This window comes from Monodon monoceros, unplaced genomic scaffold (genome assembly GCF_005190385.1).
Source record: "Monodon monoceros isolate NGI ecotype Baffin Bay Population unplaced genomic scaffold, NGI_Narwhal_1 Super_Scaffold_5, whole genome shotgun sequence".
NCBI lineage: Eukaryota > Metazoa > Chordata > Mammalia > Artiodactyla > Monodontidae > Monodon > Monodon monoceros.
The window spans coordinates 102549912-102570784 of NW_021703782.1; the positions used below are offsets into that span (position 1 = coordinate 102549912).

At 40.5% G+C, this 20873-nt stretch overlaps 1 protein-coding gene across 1 annotated transcript in view; it reads right to left on the reverse strand.

The window, feature by feature from the left end:
• Positions 1-20873, reverse strand: part of PSMB7 (proteasome subunit beta 7) — a 58595-nt gene that overhangs the window by 37222 nt on the left and 500 nt on the right. The window contains exons 2-5 of the mRNA XM_029203706.1: positions 20743-20836; positions 19639-19736; positions 18044-18184; positions 12400-12515 (exon numbers count right to left, since the gene is read on the reverse strand). Coding sequence (XP_029059539.1) covers positions 12400-12515; positions 18044-18184; positions 19639-19736; positions 20743-20836 — 449 coding nt within the window. The remainder of the gene's footprint in view (positions 1-12399; positions 12516-18043; positions 18185-19638; positions 19737-20742; positions 20837-20873) is intronic.

Here is a 20873-nt window from a genome sequence, read left to right on the forward strand (position 1 = left end):
CAGCAGAATGATTTCCACACATCTGGATACAGTTAATTTGTGTTGTTTTGCTTGGAAATTCAAATGAGACTGGGATTTCAGTTAAATGTTTTAAATGATTAAACAGATGCCATTCACTATTTAGCAATGCTGTTCAAGTATCTAAGCATTTACTTTTAAATAGCCCCATTCAAAAAAAATAAAATAAAACTGAAATTAGTCTCCATTTTCTAAACCCTCTGAGAGTGTTTCTGATTTTAGTTTATCAGCATTAGTATTAGTAGTTCAATTTGAATCCTAACTTTTTCTGAGAGAACAATCCAACTCAGGACAAAATATGAAATGTATCAAGAAAATTTTACTAAGATATTGCTTTTACTTGCTCTATATATTTAAAAAAATACCTCCATTAATATGGCTTAAGGATAGTGGGAATTTTTTTAAACCATGAAACGTGTTATTTTTATACATGTCAGGGTTCACTCAAGTATGAAACCAAACTTGGCAATTCTAGAACCTATTTTATCAGACATGCTGAAGAAACTATAAAAGACAAATAATTTTCTAAAACATGCTGCTCTAAGTCAAGCTCTAGGAAGGATCTGAAAGCCAGCAGGTAGAAATCTGCTTTTTCTAATAAGGTCTAGGCTCACAAATTCTCACACTGGGGAAGGGAAAATATTTACCCTTAGGACCTTATCGGTCCCAGACCCTAACTCATGTGATGCAGGTATTTCCTCATTTTACAGACACGGAAACTGAGGCTCAGCTGATTTAAAGGCAATAAGGGGAGCCAAGATTCAAATCTAGGTCTTGTGGCTCTTTAGCCCATGCACCTTTCAGAAGGGCAACTCTCCACTCATTCTTTCAAACCAACCATCCCAGGTGCCCACTGAGCGGCAGGCTCTGGAACACGGATGCAAAAGATGTGGCACAGCTGAGCTTCCTGCCTGTTTTCCCACAGCACACCATTGAGGCCCTCCCAGCCCTGCACGACTGCCAAGCTGCTCCTGGCGGCACCACCACAGCAAGCACAAGGTGAATGGTGCCCCAGAAACTACAGGACAGCAGCCCTACTGCCCTGGCTGCCTCCCTGCACAAAGGGGAAGATGATAGAATGCGTCTTCCTCATAGGTCGGCTGAGACCTGAATGAGACGTCACAAGTAAAACAGAATGCCTGGCACATAGTAAAAGCTCAATAAAAGTCAGCTGTTACAAATACTCTAACACAAGGTCCCCGTCCTCCAGGGGCTCTTTTATACAATCATTCTCAGCAAGTCTCAGGTCTTTAACAGAAATGGAGGTCTTTAAAATTTCTTCTCTCAAAGTCATGAAGTTCTGAGAGGCAGCAGGAAATGGATTTCTAACTGCTTTTCCCCCAAATCAATTCAACCAGATCTTTTCAGGAAAAGAGCTGCTCCTTCTGCTAAGAAGTGGTCCATTTTAAGCACCCAAGGACCTGTTTGCCACCGTGGCCTGCCAAGGTGTAAGATGTATGCAGCGATAAAAGAGTAACACCAAGAACTTTCTCATCCATCAGTGTCAGCTCTCCGCGACAGAGTGCTTACTCACACTTGCTCATTGTTAGTCAACTGGCCACTCATCCTGGACAAAATTTGGTGCTCTCCACAGACCCATGGATGGGGATCATTTTTCAGTCTGTTTCTGTCTACAAGGTATGGTCTCCTGGTGTTGGTGCCTGCTCTGGAAGCCAATACTGCCAATGTGTGAAGAGCTGATTCATGAAAATAAAACAATGCTGGTGTCGGGGGACCACATTCAGCCACTAGAGAGCAGTGGAACTCCTCTTAGAGCTTGGGAAAACTCAGACACTGACTTGAAATGGTTTAAATGTATGCATGCATTTCATTTTAAGTCTTGGCCAAAAGCTTCCAGGAGAGGCAGGCCAAGCAATCAGACAATCTTGCATGGGTTGCTGAAATCCAGATTTGCCCTTTGTCAGCATAAGCAGTTTAATTTGATGTTTTCACTCCTGAGTAAGCACTGAGTATTACATTTAAACCCCTCGTGAGGGGAAAGAATGCTTCCTTTTCATCAGCAAATGTACCTCAATGTCATTTTATCCCCAATGAAAATATACATATATATATATTCCATTTAATATGCTAAGAAATAGATTTTAAAGCATCCAACAACATTTCATTCAGAAACTAATTTCTCAAAAAATGCAGTTCCTTTTCTAAATGTAATGTAGTCAAAAAGGAGTTAAATTTTACTCTATGTAAATAATGTAAAACACCACTCGAAGAGAACAGGGATTTTTCTTATAATTGCAACTGCAATGTCTCATTGACCTGACAGGTTATAAACACTTATTCTTAAGAAAAGACTAACATTTGGGGCATTCAGGCCTAAAAAGTGAAAGGCTGTGTTTTATTAATGTATTTTAATGAAATGCCACAAGGTATGAGGACAGAAAACTGTTCTCCTTCAAACAGAGGAGTCATCACCTAACCCTATGTGTAAAGGATAAGATGGAGGATGAAAATTACCTTAAAATTACCTCTCCTAATCATCAGGCTCCCACAATCATCAGGCCCCACCAGGAAACTAGCTCTCACTCAGCACTGCAGAGCGCGGGGTACACACTTCTCTCCTGCTGCAGGAGTTCGAGGCAGTTAGAGCTGACAGGTCTTTCAAAGGCACCCTTTACTCTGGCCCGCATTTCAAAATATCTTCCCAAACTGCAAGTTAATCCCTTTGCGGGCCTTTTCCAAGTTTTCCTGTCCCTTAGAACCCTCTAGGACAAAGGACTACAGAGTTTAATAATTTATAAAAACACACTTAGCCTTAATTGTAAGTAAAGGTTTATCTGTCCATAGAGCCTTGTGCAAACAATAATAAGTCCTATTTACCGGAAAAATGTGCAAAACACTGTTACATATATTTTTTCACTTTATTCATCTGTGGACTAGATGGCATTATCTCCACTTTATAGATGCAAAAAAACAAAACAAAAAAAACTAAGGTCAGAGAGGTAAAGGAACCTAACCAAAAACACACAGCTAGTAATGGCAGATCTGGTTGCCAACAAATCCCTAGTTACATGACCTCCACATGAAAAGTCTTCTGATGTATATAATGACTTTCCACTTGGTCTGTCCAACAAGAAAGTAAAAGATCATCAAGCACTAGGTTACGAGAATGTAAAGGCACTTTTTGTAGTAGGGCCAATTCTGAAACAAAAGCAGGTAAAGATGAACTAATTAACCCCACTCTCTCTGAAATGGGGTTTAAAAAGCAAAGGACTTAAAACTGTGCGCATTGCATTTAAGTTCTGAAATGTACTCCTAGCAAGGGCTTGTATTTGGTTATAGACTAAGGACTGAACTCAAATCACAAAAGACTTCATGGTGAAATGTCAGAGCAGAAAAAACAGGAGGAAGAGCACCCTAACATTAATTCAGTATCTCACTATTTTACCTACAAGACATTTAATATTTTCTACACAGAATCAAGAACAAAGTCTACTCTAATTAGAACAGATAAAGAACCAGCAAGGACTGGCTCTGTTACATTCCCTGAAACAACATGATGACTTGCAGAAGTAAATATTTTCTCATCTCCTAACATAATGGCACCATCTATTGGCTTAGTACCACCATTGCAGCAACCAGGAATCAAGATGCATAATCCAACTTTCTTGGGCTTTTGGTTCCCAGCTGCTTAATTCCTGGCATTCCATAGTGGTACAAATTTTAAGATATAACATCCATGCATCGCACATTTTAAATCTTCTGAAATTCATTTTATATATATTAATCAAAGCAGGAAAAACTGCCAGAAAAATCTCAGTACACAGAACTGCACACAGAATGTGTTAGCACTAAAATTATCAGAACACCATGCATCAAACATCAATGATGTTCTACACACAAAGATTTTTACATGTGGTTATCTCACTTAATCCTCACACATTACCCATGGAACAGATCCTCTAACCCCCATTTTCCTGAAGGAGAAATCAACACTCACAGTCAAACAACTAATAAATGTTGGACTTAGATCTGAACCCAGTATGACTACAAAGCCCAGCTCTTTTCACTATCTCACCCTACTTCAGAAAATTAAAAACAACTCCAGAGCAACAGATGCAGGGGAAAAGCACATAGTGCTTTACAGAGCGTGTTCACACACGTGACATGGCAGTATCCCAATAACCCAGTGACCTTAAAGTCAAAAAAAAATCAGCTTCTTTTTAGAAATGAGGGGTTTGAGGTTCAGAGAGGTTAGGTGATGACTAGCTCTGGTCAATCAGGGCTGTGACTGAAGCCAGGGCTTCCATCTCTTTCTCTAGCATTCTAAGTAATACCTCAGCTGGTTACAGAAAAGCCGGCTCTGGATGGTCACTGGCTGTATAGACAAAGCTCCCACCAGGATGGGGTTCCCGCCACCGCATAGTCCTTGACCCACAGAGATCAGGGGACAAGACTCACTCCAGTCCTTGGAGACCCATGCTTACAGAACGCCTGCACAGTCACCTGGCCCACACTAGTCAGGAGAAAGAATTTCCAGCAACACTAGAGCTACAAGGTCATGTGCCCTCTGAGAAGGCTTTTACGTGGGCCTACAAACTAAACACAGTGCTGCTGAGTTCACATCTGACTTCAGCATTGAAAATGAATGTGGAAGAAATACTTGCCATCTTATAGTGCACTGATTTGATACAGCGCAGGACAATCTTCCAAATCGAGTCATGTGGAGATAACAAAATGTCTGCACAAAGGTTGCACTTTAGTGTAAAAATATGGAGAAATGGCAGGTCTGAATTCCCTACTGATGTTCCTAAGTTCCAACTTAATTCTAAGACTCTTCTTTGCCCACAAGGTGAGACATCTGGTATGTTTACTACTCTGTCCCGAATCTTTTTAATTGCTAGGGGGCTCAGTAAACTGGGACTTGAGGTACATTCCAGTAATTAGGAAATTGTATAACCAGTTTATCTAGAGATAGAATTTTACCTGGACGGCCCTGGCAGTGACCCAAAGTCTTCCCTAATGGTGCATATCAATGTTTATTCCTTAAGTTAGTATTCCTAAATTGTCCAAGGGCCTCATTTCCAGGAATGTCGTGCTTTAAATTTCATTCATATTAATTCTCTATGTGAATAAGTGGGCAAAATAAAAATTTTATATATGTTGCCAATGCAGCTACAAGGAACACTGCCAAACTAACAGCAAAAGATGGTCCCCAAGCTTCTCCTGACAGTACTTCAGTTTGCTTAATAAAGAAAAGCTGGCAAGTTAAAAGAATAAGCTAATTAATCTGAGAATTAAAAGAACCCGTATTTTGTCTATAAAAAAAAAACTATAACCCTTTTCCCTTTCTTACTAAAGAAAAGCCAAAAATCTTGCCTGGTTTTCCACAATCACACTAATCAACCACCTGCAGTCTCTTACAAATTATTTTCTTAAAAAATAAATAATTTAATGAAACCTAAGGGGTCCTTTCTTCTTTTCTGAGAATGGACCAAAACACATTTCGTCTGGACCACATGCCACACACTACTCACAGCAATAACAAAGCCAAGGGGGAAAAGTCACAGAGACCAGGGCTCTCATGCCAGATCATTCACCTCCAGGCTGTGTGACCCCAGCATACCTCTCTGAGCCTCAATTTCCTCACCCTCAAGACAGGGATGATAGTACCCACTTCACAGCGGTGCAAAGACTAAATCAGTCAAGTGTCTCACAACAGTTGCTGGCGCTGCAGCTGGCAAGCTGCTGGACGAACACTGCTATCATTATGGCCAACACCCCGTTCACAAAAAAGGTTTTAGGGAGGGCCACACCACGAGGAGTTTGATACCCTCTTCTCTTAAGCAAACCCTTGGGAAAGCAAGCCCTCAGCAAGGAGGCTCCTGGACCCTGTGCTCAAGGAGCTGTGCCAGCATGTTAGAGATGCGCAGGACAAGACAGGTGTCTTCTATTCGATATAAATTAGGAGTAGCCTTCAGGCACCTGGCTAGTCGCCAGTACAGGCCCATGGGTAGACAAAATGTAGACACCCTTGTCTTACAGGTAATTTGTAGCTTCCAGCTCTTACTGTCAAATCACTCAGGAAAAAGAAAAGATTCATTACAAAGTTGTATTTTTATTTCTTATAATAAAAAACTCCTACTTTCACTAAAACATGAGAATTTACATGAAATATTCATTTTCTCACTTACACCACACTTACGGAAAGCCTCAATCCCACAGGGAATGTTAACGTTCTGTGGGCACATTTCAGTTAGGAGGGCCTTCTATTTTATCTGTAGTTGGAGGTTTGGTTTGCAGCTCACCCAAAATAAGTCACATGAATTAAAACAAAACCACCAAATTTTGGCACTTCTGGGGTTCTCTCAATATCCAGCTCCCCATCCCCTCAAAAAAAAAAAAAGGGAAGAAAGAAAAACCACCACCACCTCCACGGAAGCCAGAACTCCATCAGGAGGAAAGGCAGTGCAGCACACCTCGCACAGCAGGGAGAGGCATCAAGCCCTGCTCAAAAGTGAACAATGGCCGAAAGAAACTAAAAGAATGGCAAAGACAAAACCTGGACAGCACAAAAACTGTATTTTATTTCACATTCTCCGATAAAAGGCGCCTCTTCACAATGGACTTGGATCAGAAAGAAACGAAATATAAAATTCATATTGTCTTCGGATGGTAGAATTGTGTATAATTTTTTTAAATTTCCTTTGATACTATAAAGCTGTTTCAGTAAATACTGTTTTTAATATGCAGGAAAGAAAATCCACACAAAGAACAGTCCAAAATATGCCAAACAAATAAATGCCCCTTGGGAATTTGTATAAATATTTTTAGTATTCAGGAGCAAGACTTAATTGCTTAATGAAAGAACATCTGTAAGATGATAAAATCAAAGCAGCTGTGATGAGCTCAGGCTTGCTTAAGCTGAAAGACAAATCCCAGCTTTGCTGCTTACAGGCAGGACAGCAATGGGCAGGTTAGTAAATCTAAGTTTCAGGTTTCTCATCAATAAGCAGGTAATGATAGCATCCCTTGCACAGAATTTTAACTGAAAATAATGCGATGGCACCAGCAGACACTGGCACAGAGACACTTCGAAATATGTTTTAAATTTAAAATAATACTAAGCTTTAAAAAAAAAAAAAGGGCTTCCCTGGTGGCGCAGTGGTTGAGAGTCCACCTGCCAATGTAGGGGACACGGGTTTGTGCCCCGGTCCAGGAAGATCCCACGTGCCGCGGAGTGGCTGGGCCTGTGAGCCATGGCCGCTGAGCCTGCGCGTCCGGAGCCTGTGCTCCGCAACGGGAAAGGCCACAACAGTGAGCGGCCCGCGTACCGCAAAAAAAAAAAAAAGACCTATCACATATGCAGTGCTTTGTGCTGTTCCCTTACAGCTCAACTGGAGCCACACAAATGGAACACAATCTAAACCAACTCTACTCCAGGGGTACTGTAAACTGTTCACAAACAATAAACAGCAGTTAAGGTTTCTAACACTAGGTTTTACACATGCTTTGGCACAAGCAAGTTAGAGAATCAGAAAATTAATTCACCATCAAATATTCACTGAGTCACACAGCACTCCGTGAGACTCTGGGAGTGAGACAGATTCTACTGACAGAGATCTCAGATTCTTGTAGGGGCAGGAAGGACAAGAGCTGGGGAAAGTAGAGTCTGGACACGGCTGAAATCCTGGAATCAAGCTGCACACCAAATTACCGGAGAGGGACTTGCTAACAGCCTGGGGCAGTCACGAGGGAATGGCCTCTGGGCTAGACCTTGGATGAGGAGCAGGAGCACTCCGGGCAGAAAACGCATTTCTGAAAGAAGGCAGCACAGCAGCAGCAGGGTGGGAAAGGCAGTTCAGAGAGGGGCAAGGGGCCTATTGCCACAAACACCTAAGGTACATGTGGAGGAGGAAGAAGAAAAAGGGTCTAAAGCCAGACTGGAAGGAAGATGACCCCGGTGGAGAAGTTACTGCAACACTGTGGTCAAGAGCCAGGAAGGAACTGGCACTGAGGAAGACAGGAAAGGATGGTCAGAGACCCGGCATGTGGCCTAATGGCCGGCTGGTTTCTGAGTGCTCTCTGTGACGACCGTGACCATCCCTGTGCCACTGGGCCCATGCACACATAAACATTTCTGGCCAGGTGTAATCTCTGTCTCTGCCTCTAGACTTCCCACATGCCAATCCTCCTTCCGACAGCTGTCAGGCTGCTCTAACAAGCGAATCTTATCCTATCATCCCCTGGCTTGAACAGAGTAGACGGGAACCTCCAGGACAAAAACAAACAACTCAGCCTGTACCATCGGGACTCTCTCCGGCCTAGCTTTCCAGCCTGGCCTCTGCCCCACCCTCCTGAACATCAGTACATCTCCATCCCTCTACCTCTTCCGCTGTGCCCCCAGCATGGAACACTCCCCCCACCCACTGCACTTGCCTCACCCATCCAGCAAACTCTGGCCTTTCAGTTCTTTGACCATACTGGTCCCTTGTGCACTGCAGGGCCTAAAAAGTCTTTCCCTTGGGGGTAGGGAGTAGGGTGGCAAATTCCTGGCTAATTCCTACTTATCATACAGGTCTCAGCTTAAGTGTTTCTTTTCCCCATCTTTCACCTACCAGACTGGCAAGAATATCCAAAGTGGGAGAGTTTATAAGAGAAAGGCATTCTCATATTCTCTTGGTGGAATACAAACTAGTACAATCTTTTTGGAGGGCAATTTGGCAACAGCTCTCAAAAGGTAAAACGCACTGTATGACCAGCCATCTGTCACTTTTGGGGGCTGCCCAGTAGCTATACTTCCTTTCTATGTCTGGGGAACCCCCCCACCTTATAAACAGATGACTGAGCCTCACCAATCATCACCAACCAAGCACCCACCCTTCCCTATAAGGAACTCTCGGACAGTGACCACCCTTCCCTATAAGGAACTCTCGGACAGTGAATGAGATGGCAGGAAGCCTCAGTTCCAGATGAGGCAGCCAGGGCAGCAGAGTGAGCAGCGAGCCAGGGCCTGCGCCAGCTGGGCCAGCAGTGTAGTCTGCAGCATTCTGCCTTCGCCTGCAATGGCCCATTCTGCAGCATTATTTCTGAAACTGTTCTTGGCCCCAAACCCAGTTCTTGCCCTCCTAGCTATTCTGTGAGCCACCTACTATCCTTTAAAAAATAAAAATTCCGCCTTTCCTAAATCGTCCAGTGATTCTAATGATTACAAAAGAGAATTCTGAGCAATACATGCACACACCCTAATCCAGAACTCCACTACTAGGAATTTGTCAGATGTACTTACACAAGTACACCAAGACATATACTCATCAATAGGAGAATGGGTCACTAAATCATGGTAGAGACATGTAATACAATTCTATGAAGGTGGTGTTGTAGATTTGATATAGACCTACAAGCACTGATACAAAAACTTATTCAAAACAAGTTAATAGTAATGGAACAGCATCTACAGCATGACCTCAGCTGTGTATTTTTAATAGGGATTGACAGATAGATGACAGATGATAGAGATATATATAGATGGATCATAAAACATTTTTTGAGAAAAAAACACAATAAACCCTTAACAGTGGTTACTTTGGGGAAATATGAAAGAGACTTATTTTTCATGTAATATTTTTCCCCACTTGAATGTTTTGTCATGTTCATAAATTACTTTCATTAGAAAATGTTTTCATGTCACTTGCCCAGTAAGGACTTCCCAAACACCCATTATCCACATGCTCCTTCCTGTATTCTCTCTTATTACTGTTTTCTTCCTCCAGGGCACTTAGCACAGTGCATTCTTTTAGATTAATGTGTATTTACTTAATTCCTATCTCCCGCAGAGGCTATAAGCTCTGAGGATACGTGCTGTGTTGACCACTATATTCCCAGTGTCTAGCACACAGCAGATGCTAAATAAATATCTGATAAATGAAAGTAACGTATCCTTCTTTTAAGATTAAGCTCAAGTGAAGTGAAGCTTTCCGTGAAATCTTCCAGTTTAGACCCTTTCTCCCTTGGGCCTCCAATGGCCTTTGTACCTACTGCCCTTGTCAGTTTATACAGCTATCTCCCCCATTACACTGGGAATATGTTGAGGGTAAGGATCCAGACATTCAACCTCTCTCTGTGGAGCCTGCTACAGTGCTTTTACACAGAAGGCACTCAAGAAATAGTTGATAAATGAACAGATGAACAAACAAACTAAACCTCAAAGTAACAACTTACTTGTGTATCTAAAATCAGGTGTTACTGATGTCTTGCTCTTCTTAATCTTCTTAATCTCTTATGAAAGCAAAACCAGACTGTGGAGAGTGATGATTTCTGAGCAGAAGTATGCCATAAAATCAAAGCTGTGGAGCCATCACCCTGGACTCACATTGGACTTGGAGGGAAGCAAGATCACTGTCAGCCAGGACAGAGCACAAAGTGGAGTTGCAGGAATGAAATGAGCAGACACAAATCTGCTTTACTCACTTTCAACAACTTTTCCTAAATTCAGGATTATGCTCGTAAGACAAATTACTACAGTTCAAAAGCAACAGAAACCAGTTCAATTTTTCCATCTTAAAAATGAAAAGGCTTTGTATCAATATTAAATCTCCTGATTTTGATGACTTTATCAAGGTGATGTAAGAGAACATCCTAAAGGATTTTGAGATAGAGGGTTATGGTGTCTGCTATTTACTCTCGAATGGTTCCATACACCAAAAAATAACAATAATGTATGAGAGAGTGAGCAAAAATGTGGTAAAATGTTAACAATTGACAAACACGAGAAAGGGTATATATGACTATTCATTGTACATTTTTGTTACTTTCCTGCAAGTGTGAAAATTTTTTTAAATAAAAAAAAGAAGAAATGAAACTACTTAATAGAAAAGGCTATTCCACCCTTACTACCATTTAAAGGCATCAAATGGAGGGAAATAAAAACACTACTTTGATGGAAATAACAAATAAAATGGAACAGAGCAATTCTAAAATTACTGTAAGTATCTTCATTTAAAAATAATTATTCCATACGGTATCTGGGGACAAATCATTCTTCTCACAAACATGGAACATCTGTTGCATACAAATCTTATAAGAGGCTTGTGCATTACATGGAATGGAATAGCAAAGTCCCAAGCTAGCAATTTCCAAACTATTCAAGGCAGCCATTATTCCTGGCTCTGCAGAGCCAAGATACCAAGACAAAAAACGCAAAAGGTAAACAACAGCTGGAAAAACGCCAGCTACAAATGACCTGTTCAAGTTACTGGACATATGCAATTTCTTTCTTTTTTTTTTTTTTTAAGATTTATTTTTGATATGGACCATTTTTAAAGTCTTTATTCAATCTGTTACAACATTGTTTCTGTTTTTGTTTTTTGGCCGCGAGGCATGTGGGATCTTAGCTCCCTGACCAGGGATAGAACCCGCACCCGCTGCATTGGAAGGTGAAGTCTTAACCACTGGACCACCAGGGAAGTCCCTGGACATATGCAACTTCACTCAGAAATTTAGCATGAAAGTTAAATTCAAAAATCCCAACTCTTCTAAATATAATTTTATCACTTTTTTAGTCATTTAAAAAAAAGTACTCTTATCTAGCATTTAGAGCTAAAATACAAATGTACAAGGCTGATCTAAAAGGCGTAGCTACTACTTATAGGCCAGGCACTGGACCAGATGCTTTATACACATTATTTCTAATCATTATAAATAACCTGGTATGCATGGTAGGTATTACTGATACCATTTCACAAGTAAGGAAATCAAGGTTCAGAGAGGAATTACATGTCCAGGATCCCTCAGAGGTTAAGTGGCAAAGAGGAACTCTGGTCACTCTAGCTTAAAAAAAAATCTCTGCGTGGGCCTATTCCCCCAGTGAGGCCTCCACTCTCGCCTTCCCTCTGCCCAGGAGGCCCATCCACTCAGACCTCACCTTCTTCATGAACCTACTTTAACCTTCTCAAGTCCCCTTGCACTGCATTAACATTTTTTAACTTTTTGTTTTGAGATAATTGTAAATTCACATGCAGATGTTAGAAATAATACATCACATTTTTGTACACTCTTGACTCAGTTTCCCCTAAAGGTAATATCTTGCATAACTGAAGTATAATATCACCTGCATTGTTTTTTTCTCTACGATTTATCTCTTTCTAACATATAAATATATTTATAATTGTTGCTGTTATTGTCTGTCCACCCCCACTAAAATATAAACTCCCTGCAGGCAAGAATCTGTATCTAAATTTTGTTCACTGCTATATCCCAAGCACATAAAACAGGGCCTAATCCCTAGGAGGAACTCAATAATACTTGTAGAAGGAATCAAAGCACTGTACTGCACTGCCTCCTCTATCCGGAAATAAACCGACTTTAAGAGACCACCTTAGTAAATAAGACGATTCTGAAACATCAGGGAAACATTACACTCACCCATGGTGACATAAGGCAACTTATCAGTTGATCCATGAGGATAGATGCTGTAGAGGTGAGGTCCAGTAACATCTACTCCCCCCAAAACTAGGGCTGCACCAATGTAACCTTGATACCTGGTGATCAGAGTATGCATAAGAAAAAACAAAAATGAGTCTACATTGCATCACTATAACTTAACTGAAAGTTGTATTTGAAGTCAGACAATAAAAAGCTTTTCTTACACTACTACTGCATCATTAAATAATTACTGTTTTGAAGGGAAAAAAATAGGGAATGGAGCGAACATACTTGAACATCTACTATCAGCCAATAAAAACTGTAAATTGTGTGAGGCATTCCACGTGCCTTACATAATCTTAGTCTCACAACCCCCTTCAAAAGAAGACACTATAATTCTCATGGTAGAGAAGAGAAAACCAACCCAAAGACATTTTTAAGCCTCAGAGCCAAGCTTGGCTTACTCCAAAGATCATCAGCACCCCTCCCATCATACCTCTCTGTGTTTAGCAGATAAGCTCCCTTCCAAGTCAACAGTGAGTTGTTGCTCAACTAAAGCTGTTCAAATTATCAACCTCACCATAGCCTCATAGGAAAATAGCTAATGTCAAAACACCTTTCCCCTCGGGCTTCCCTGGAGGCGCAGTGGTTGAGAGTCAGCCTACCGATGCAGGGGACGCGGGTTCGTGCCCCGGCCCGGGAGGATCCCACATGCCGGCTGGGCTGGGCCCCTGAGCCATGGCCACTGAGCCTGCACGTCCGGAGCCTGTGCTCCGCAACGGGAGAGGCCACAACAGTGAGAGGCCCGCGTACCGCAAAAAAAAAAAAAAAAAAACCTTTCCCTTGAATAAATCCACAAAATTATGACAGATATGAGCTCATACTGAGTAAAAGAAAGAAGTATTTCATCATGCAGGGAAGTGAATGAAGTAACTCCATGACAGCCTATATAAAACCCATTGCTCCTGCCCACAGTTTAAAACTGTATCTCTCAGGAACATGGGCAAGAATACATTTTCCGCCTCACCCCCACCTCTGTTTAATTCTGCACGTATTTGTTCCTTTGGACCCTCTACTTAGTTGGTTTTCCGCTTCTACAGATTGCTTTCCTTGTATCTGGTTCAATTTTTTACCATTAGAACTGCTATGCTAGATAAACATGCTGGATTTAAAGTTCTCCACTGTGAGCCTTTAAATCTCTGGGAAGAAAAATGAAACCAACACATGCTGAATTTGCCTAATGATACAATCATTAAAACTGATATAAATAACACAAGAACCAATCAAAGTCATCATTTTAGACTGTCTGAGACATAGCTACCCATCAGAAAGCGCTCTAGGTCGAGTCCAGTATTTCCCGTGTCCCTTGATTACCAATTTATTATTTCAAATCTTCCATTTATACGTGAAAAAATAAAGAGCAGGAAAGGATTTTAAAAGCAGCCTCAAGAGGGAACAGAGGCCCAGAAAAGGGAAGAAACTGGTCCTAAGCCGCATGAGCTAGCAGAAGGGTCAAGACTAGATCCCAGCGCTCTGGGATGAGAAGCCAGAATCAGCAGATCCACCACTCCCCGCCCAGCCCAGTGCTTGATCCACTATATCAACTGCCTGCCAAACACGCTGCTTAGTTAAAGTCAATTAATAACCAGCTAGTTCCCTTCCAAGCTAAAACATAATAATCTGTTCGATAACTTTAGAAGAGTCTAAGATATTTTGGCAAGTCAATGAAATCCTTAAAAATGGATCCAGAAATTCTGTTTCCAGGAATCTAATTCTATTGATATAAAAGGACAAATACGCAGAAATGAATGCATAAGAATGTTTCTTGTGGTAACTGCTTATGATGCTAAAAAAGTGGAAACAGTCAGAATTAGCTAAACTAATACAGCTATACAATGGAACACTACACAATCGTTAAAAACCATGCTGCATTTTTCATGCACTACCGATGGTAATCTTTCTCAAGGACAATTTTGGCAATATATATTAAAATGTTAAATGTGCCTACCTTTGACCCAGCAATTCTACTTCTAGGAATTTATTTTAGAATATAGCTTAAAGAATTAATAACACAAGTACCTAAAGATTCTGTATTCCAAAGGATCGGCAGAATACCTTACAATACCTTAAACACTTTAAAGTAAGCAATATTGTTAATCTTCAAAAATTGGTTAATAAAATAGATTACTGTGATCCAACAAAAATCAGGATACCGATCTATGGTTCTTAAACTTTTGGGGGGCACAGACCCCACGGAAAAAATGGTTAAAATTGTGGAACCCTCGCCCATAACAAGTGTACACACACAAATTTTTCACTATTTCAGGAGTTACAGATCTCCAGAAGTCCTCCATGGGCTCAAGGTAAAACCTCTGGATGCCGAGCTCGTCTACTGATGGGAACAATATTCACAGTATACTGTTATGTGAACAGGGTCAGTTACAAAACAACACATATAGCGGGATTCCATTTTTGCAAATACATACATGAGTATACATGCCTAGTATAAAAGGTCTAAGAAAATAGATCTCAAAGACTCACAGTGTATGTGCTTAAGTGGCAGAGTGTCAGCTGAAATCTACTTGCTTCTTTTCACATTTCTATAGTGTCTGAATTTTTTACAATGATCACACATTACTTTTATAATAATTTATAAAAAGGTTTTCTTTTTGAAATACCCCAACATGGAACTATTGAAGAGGCACTGGTAGGTGAAAAGATTAGGTTACATTATGGGATAGAAAGCACAACTATGATCCCATTTTTATAGAACAAAATATGTATTATTTAACATAGGAAAAGCCTTGAAGAGTGTACCATAATCTGTTAGCACCGACTGCTTATAGGTGGCAGAAATTCAGATAATTTCTATAATTTTTTATCTATATCTTCTAGCTTTTTTACTGTGAACATGCACTTATAATACGGAAGGAAGGGAGGAAGGGATGATCAAGTGAATGAACGAACGAATAAATAAATTTAAAAGTCTAGGAGTATATACAACCAGCCAAAATGTGATTCTCGCCTATTTTTTCTTTGGGCTTTACAGTATTTTCAGAATTTTCTACAATGAATATATAGTACTTTTGTAAGGAAAAAAAAATTACAATAAAATAAAATTTTAAAGCCTCTACATATTCAAATAGTTTCCAGAATACAGAATAGTATATCAAAGATTTCTGCTAGACTCAACAAGAAGCCTCCATGTTCAGAAGGAACAAGTATCACAGATATCTTCTACATATAGCCACCACAGAAGTTAAATAAAAGTACTGCTTAAGTAAGGAAAAAGACGTCCACTTCTGTTTATCAAACCCTCTTTTCTCACTTATTCACATACAAGGAAATAGATTATTCAGGGGGAAGAAAACAGCAAGAGTACACCTTGTATTCTTTTTTCAGCCTCTGAATGAGTATCTAACTATGTATCAGGCCCTATACTAGGCATTGCATAAGCCTTGTTTCTTTATTCATTTCCTCCCCAAAAGTTAGAGAGACAGAACTATTATCCCCATTTTATTGAGGAAGAAACTGAGGATAAGAAAGGTGAGGTGAACAGCCCAAAGTTACACAAATGTGAGCGCTGTAGACAGGATCTGAGGCAAAGTTCTAAAGTCAAATCCTATGATTTTTCTCTTATACTAGTGACCCACTTTACGTAACTCAACAAAAATGTCAAAAAACATAAAGAACCATAATTATCCTGGTTTAAATTTTTGTGTTCTTCTCAAAACTTTGATAAAATTTAACTTTTACAAAGTATGTTAAACTAAAGATAATAAAACACTGAAAAAAGAGAATTTAGAACTCCTGAAACATTCTAAAGAGATTAGCAGAAACATCTGCTAGATTTAGCTAAATGCTAAATGACACTGCAAGCAATCTTGAAATATTTACTGCAATTTTACAAGTTTAAAAATTGTTTTAAATGTAATGCACCACACAAACCACCAGAGGGAGCTTTACATTTAAAATCAAAATCACAAATGTCTTCAGTTATCTTGACAACAGATGTGCTTTAACAAGTTCTCACACTGCACTGGAAGAATTTATTTGATAGGTGATAATTCTCCAGGATTAGGATGATGATTATGTACATAAATAAATGGAAATCACTGACATAAAGGCTCAGTACAGCCAGAGTAGGAACTGGGTAGATATGGACTAGGCTTCCTGCCCGTATGACTCATAAACCCTGGTATCCTCTGCTGTAAAATGGGTACTATTCTACCGGCCTTGCTGCGTAGCTATATTAAACCTCATATCCACTTCCTGAGAGCCCGGGGGCCATGCTACACTTGTAGACGAAGACCTGCAAGTTCACAGGAAGGCAAGGGCCAGGCAGGAAACAGAGAAGTGAGCCATGCAAGGTCTGACAGGCCAGAACACATGCTCCCACTTCCAAAGGCAACGACGGCCACTCAGTCCCACATCACCGCCCGCTTTATGAGCTTTTATCAGAAGAAGCTGGAAATCCATATTTTAAATTCAGAGCTCCCAATTTATAATTATTTGCCACTATTTTTTTTAAAACACTATGTGACCCAAATGAAATTTCTTTACAAGCTGAAGACGGCCTGTGAGCTGCCGGCTTACAACCTGTGCCTTCTGTTCCTGCTCCCCTTTAACTCTCACAGGCCTGGATGCAGCTGCTACGACTTGGGACAGAGATAAAGAAAATGTCTTGTGCAGGTTGCTTAATGAATGATGAGGACCAGAATATAGGCCTCTGACCAACTTTTTAAAAAATTTTAAAAAGGTATCATGATACACATTCTATAAAGGAAAGAGGAGAGAATTTGTTAAAGCTAAGGTAGGTCACAAAAGGAGAAGCCAGGATTCCAACCCAAGACTAAATGTCCAGGCTATTTCCACTATACTACATTGCTTCTCTTCTCTTTATGAGGAGCAAATGAGAAAACGGACTTAAAATTTGAAAACTGTCTAGACCTATACAAACACAAAGTGATGATGTGATCGTTAAGAACTAAAGAGAAACAAAACTACTAAGAGGAACTCTGTGGGAGTCAGCAGGGAGTGAACGTCAGGTCAGGCAAATGAATGCATCTCTTTAAGCCTCAGTTTGTTCACTTACAAATTAGACATGTTAATAGCCCCTAACTCAGAGTTAAAGGGATAAAGTGAGATCATGCATAAAGCACTTAGCACAGGGCCTGGCACAAACAAATAAATGTTGATTAATAGTAACGCTATCCTACCCACTTACAGCCAACTACAAATAATCACTTTTCATTTCACTGTTACCTTGCCCCTAAAAAAGAGAGAAAAAACAATCATTTGTGTTTGTGTGTGTTCACAAGAAGAACTCAAAGGTTCCTTCCAGCTCTTTCTTACTATGAACAAAAAAGGTTTTTTTATCCAGCAATACCCTAAGCCTCAGGAAATGACTCAATTGGTCACATGTGATTCATTCATGAAAAAAAAAAAAAAACCCAGACCCTGTAAATTCAAATACATTATCAAAAGCCTTATGAAATCAAAGTGTCTTTTTAGTATAACAATTGATTTCTGGAATAAAATGTGTATTTCTTAATGCCTTTCCTCGAGCTTCCAGGCTTCCCTTGGCTGAAAATCTAAGACATGAGAAAAAAATACTACAGAAATCCCCATCCTGGAACCTTACCTGAAAAGCATCTGCTTCAGCATCCGATTGGCCGTCACGACTCTGGGAAGGCGGCCAGTGGAAAGAGAGTGGAGCTCCAAGTTGGAAGAAATGAGCTGGGTTGTCATGTCTGTGTCCGCAGCTGTCCCAGCACCACAACAACTAAAAAATACAATTAGAAACGTAGCTGAAATTCAATTACCAAAGGGCTCAATTAGAAGTGGAGCTTCTTGGAAAACTTCCACAAAGTTCAGGGACATAGATGTTTTTGAGTATACCTGCACTGTAACTGCTCTAACCAAGCTTAAATAAACATAAAATTAAGAATGCACATCTAATTATATGCAAATATATTTTCTGTAGCCCAGTGGAATATTTCAAATCATTAGTTTCTATGTTCTGAACAGAGTGTGCATTTTACTGATCCTAGAAAATATCCAAGTTGTACAAAAGAGCAAGGAATGTCAAAAGCCTCGCAATTTACATTTACCAAGTATTTAGTACTAGATACCAGTCATTCCAAAGTGCTGAGAATAAAGAAAATATGACACAGTAATAGCACTTGACTTCAAACTTGAGTGGAGGAGACATATAATACAATATAGTAGCATAGGTAGAAAATGCTGTAGGAAATTGGAGGAGAGAGCAGTTAACTCTGATCTTTGAGAAGAGGTTTCATGTGAGCTGGATTTTGAAGGACAGAATAAAAACACTATACAGAGAAGAAGAAAGGGCATTTCTAAGCAGAGGGGCTAGCAAAAGCAAGGGTAAAACAGCTTGGACATGCGGAGAACAGGGACATGAGGGAAATAGGGACAGCCCAGGTATAACTGGAACATAGAGTGATAGCAGCTAAATAGGATGAAAAGGTAAGCTTTCTGTGAAATTGTACAAGACCTTGAATATCATGCTAGAGTTTCGATTTTATCCTGAAAGCAGTGTGGAAATGTGAAAAATCTCTTGAAAAGTTTTTAAACAGGAAAGGGACATAATTAGATCCATGTTTTACAAAACCCAACATGGCAGAAGAGTGAACAATACACATAAAGAAAAGGCCAAAGGCAGAGAGACCATTTAAATGACAACTGCAATAATCCAGCTGAGAAAAGAGAACCCGAGCTAAGGCCTTAGTAGAGGGAAGGAGAGAAGGGAGTGGATTCAAAAGGCACACAGAAGGCAGAACTGGGTACCAAATGAACTGAAGACTAAAGCAAAAAGAGGACTTGAGGGACTTCCCTAGTGGTCCAGCAGTTAAGACTCTGTGCTCCCAATGCAGGGGGCCCGGGTTTGATCCCTGGTCAGGAAACTAGATCCCGCATGCCGAAACTAAGAGCCTGCATGCCGCAACTAAAAGATCCCGCACACTGCAGCTAAAGATCCCGCACGCGTCAGGGTGCCACAACTAAGACCCAGCACAGCCAAATAAATAAATAAATAAATATTTTTAAAAATAAAAAAGAGGACTTGGGGATGGCTAGCTCAGATGGATGGAAATGCCATTTAAGGGAAACAGAAAGAAAATACAGGCTGAACAACAGGTTTTAGAGAGAAAGAGTAAATTCAATTTTACCCCTGACATGTTTAAAAATGAGTCATTCAAACTAATCAATACTTACTAAATGTTAGGAGATATGAAGTGTATTTTTGAACAGTTCTTGTCAGCAACAACCATTCCTTCAGTTGCCCTTGTATCTGCTCCAAGAACTATGCCATCCTATTTTTAAGAAATATATACTTTAAAACAACTTCACATATACAAACCACAGTTCTCTACTCTAGTTTAGGAAAAACAATGTTGACCATCCCCTGCTCCCCCAACCACCCCGCCACGCGCTGAAATATTGTGCTATACTTTCGGCATTCAACGAAAAGCTTATCAATAAACATTATTGGTTGAACCCTCAGTAGGCAGTAGGAACTATCATTCCTGTTTTCAAATAAGGCTCAGAGATTCAGTGAATTCCTTACAAATCACAGAGCCAATATCAGAAAAGTCTGAATTAAGATGAAGAAATCTTTCCATTAAAATAGCCATGCCTGGGCTTCCGTGGTGGCGCAGTGGTTGAGAGTCCGCCTGCCGATGCAGGGGACCCGGGTTCGTGCCCCAGTCCGGGAAGATCCCACATGCCGCGGAGCGGCTGGGCCCGTGAGCCATGGCCACTGGGCCTGCGCATCCAGAGCCTGTACTCCGCAACGGGAGAGGCCACAACAGTGAGAGGCCCGCGTAAAAAAAAAAAAAAAAAAAAAAAAAAAAGCCACGCCTGTCAATTTCTTTTTAAAAGATGTCACTTTTTACCTTTAACAACAATAACCAGTTATCTCTTTTGACCCTTACAACAATTTAAGTCAGGAGTTACTATGTCCACCTGATGGATTAGAAAGTGAGGCTGTGAGAAGGAAAATGACCTGCCCAAAGTTAGAGGCAGCAAAAAAGCTAAATGGTTAAACATTTTTGTTTTCTCCCATTACATCATCCTGCTTCCTAAAGTAGTAACTTAAGACAGAAAACTGGCTTCCTGTCGAAAACTGCAGAGTGAGCAAAGAATATAAACTGCCGATAAGTGCACAAAACTGACATAGTCTCTCCTAAAGGAGCTTTTCCTGACATAGTACTCTGTAAGATGTGCCCTTCCTCACACAGCCCAGAGAAGTAAAAGAGGCCAAGGGGCCTGGTTCCTGAAATTAGTTGACACTGCTGCTCTCAGCCTGTCCCGCCTTACCTTATAAACCACTCCTGCGATAGTCGTCCCAGTTTTCCGGGCCATTGGAAGCTTGGATCCTTTCTTTGCAAAATCGGCTTCCAAGATGGCATTTCTGAGAGCAAATGAGAGAATAAAGGGTTGAAGGGCAG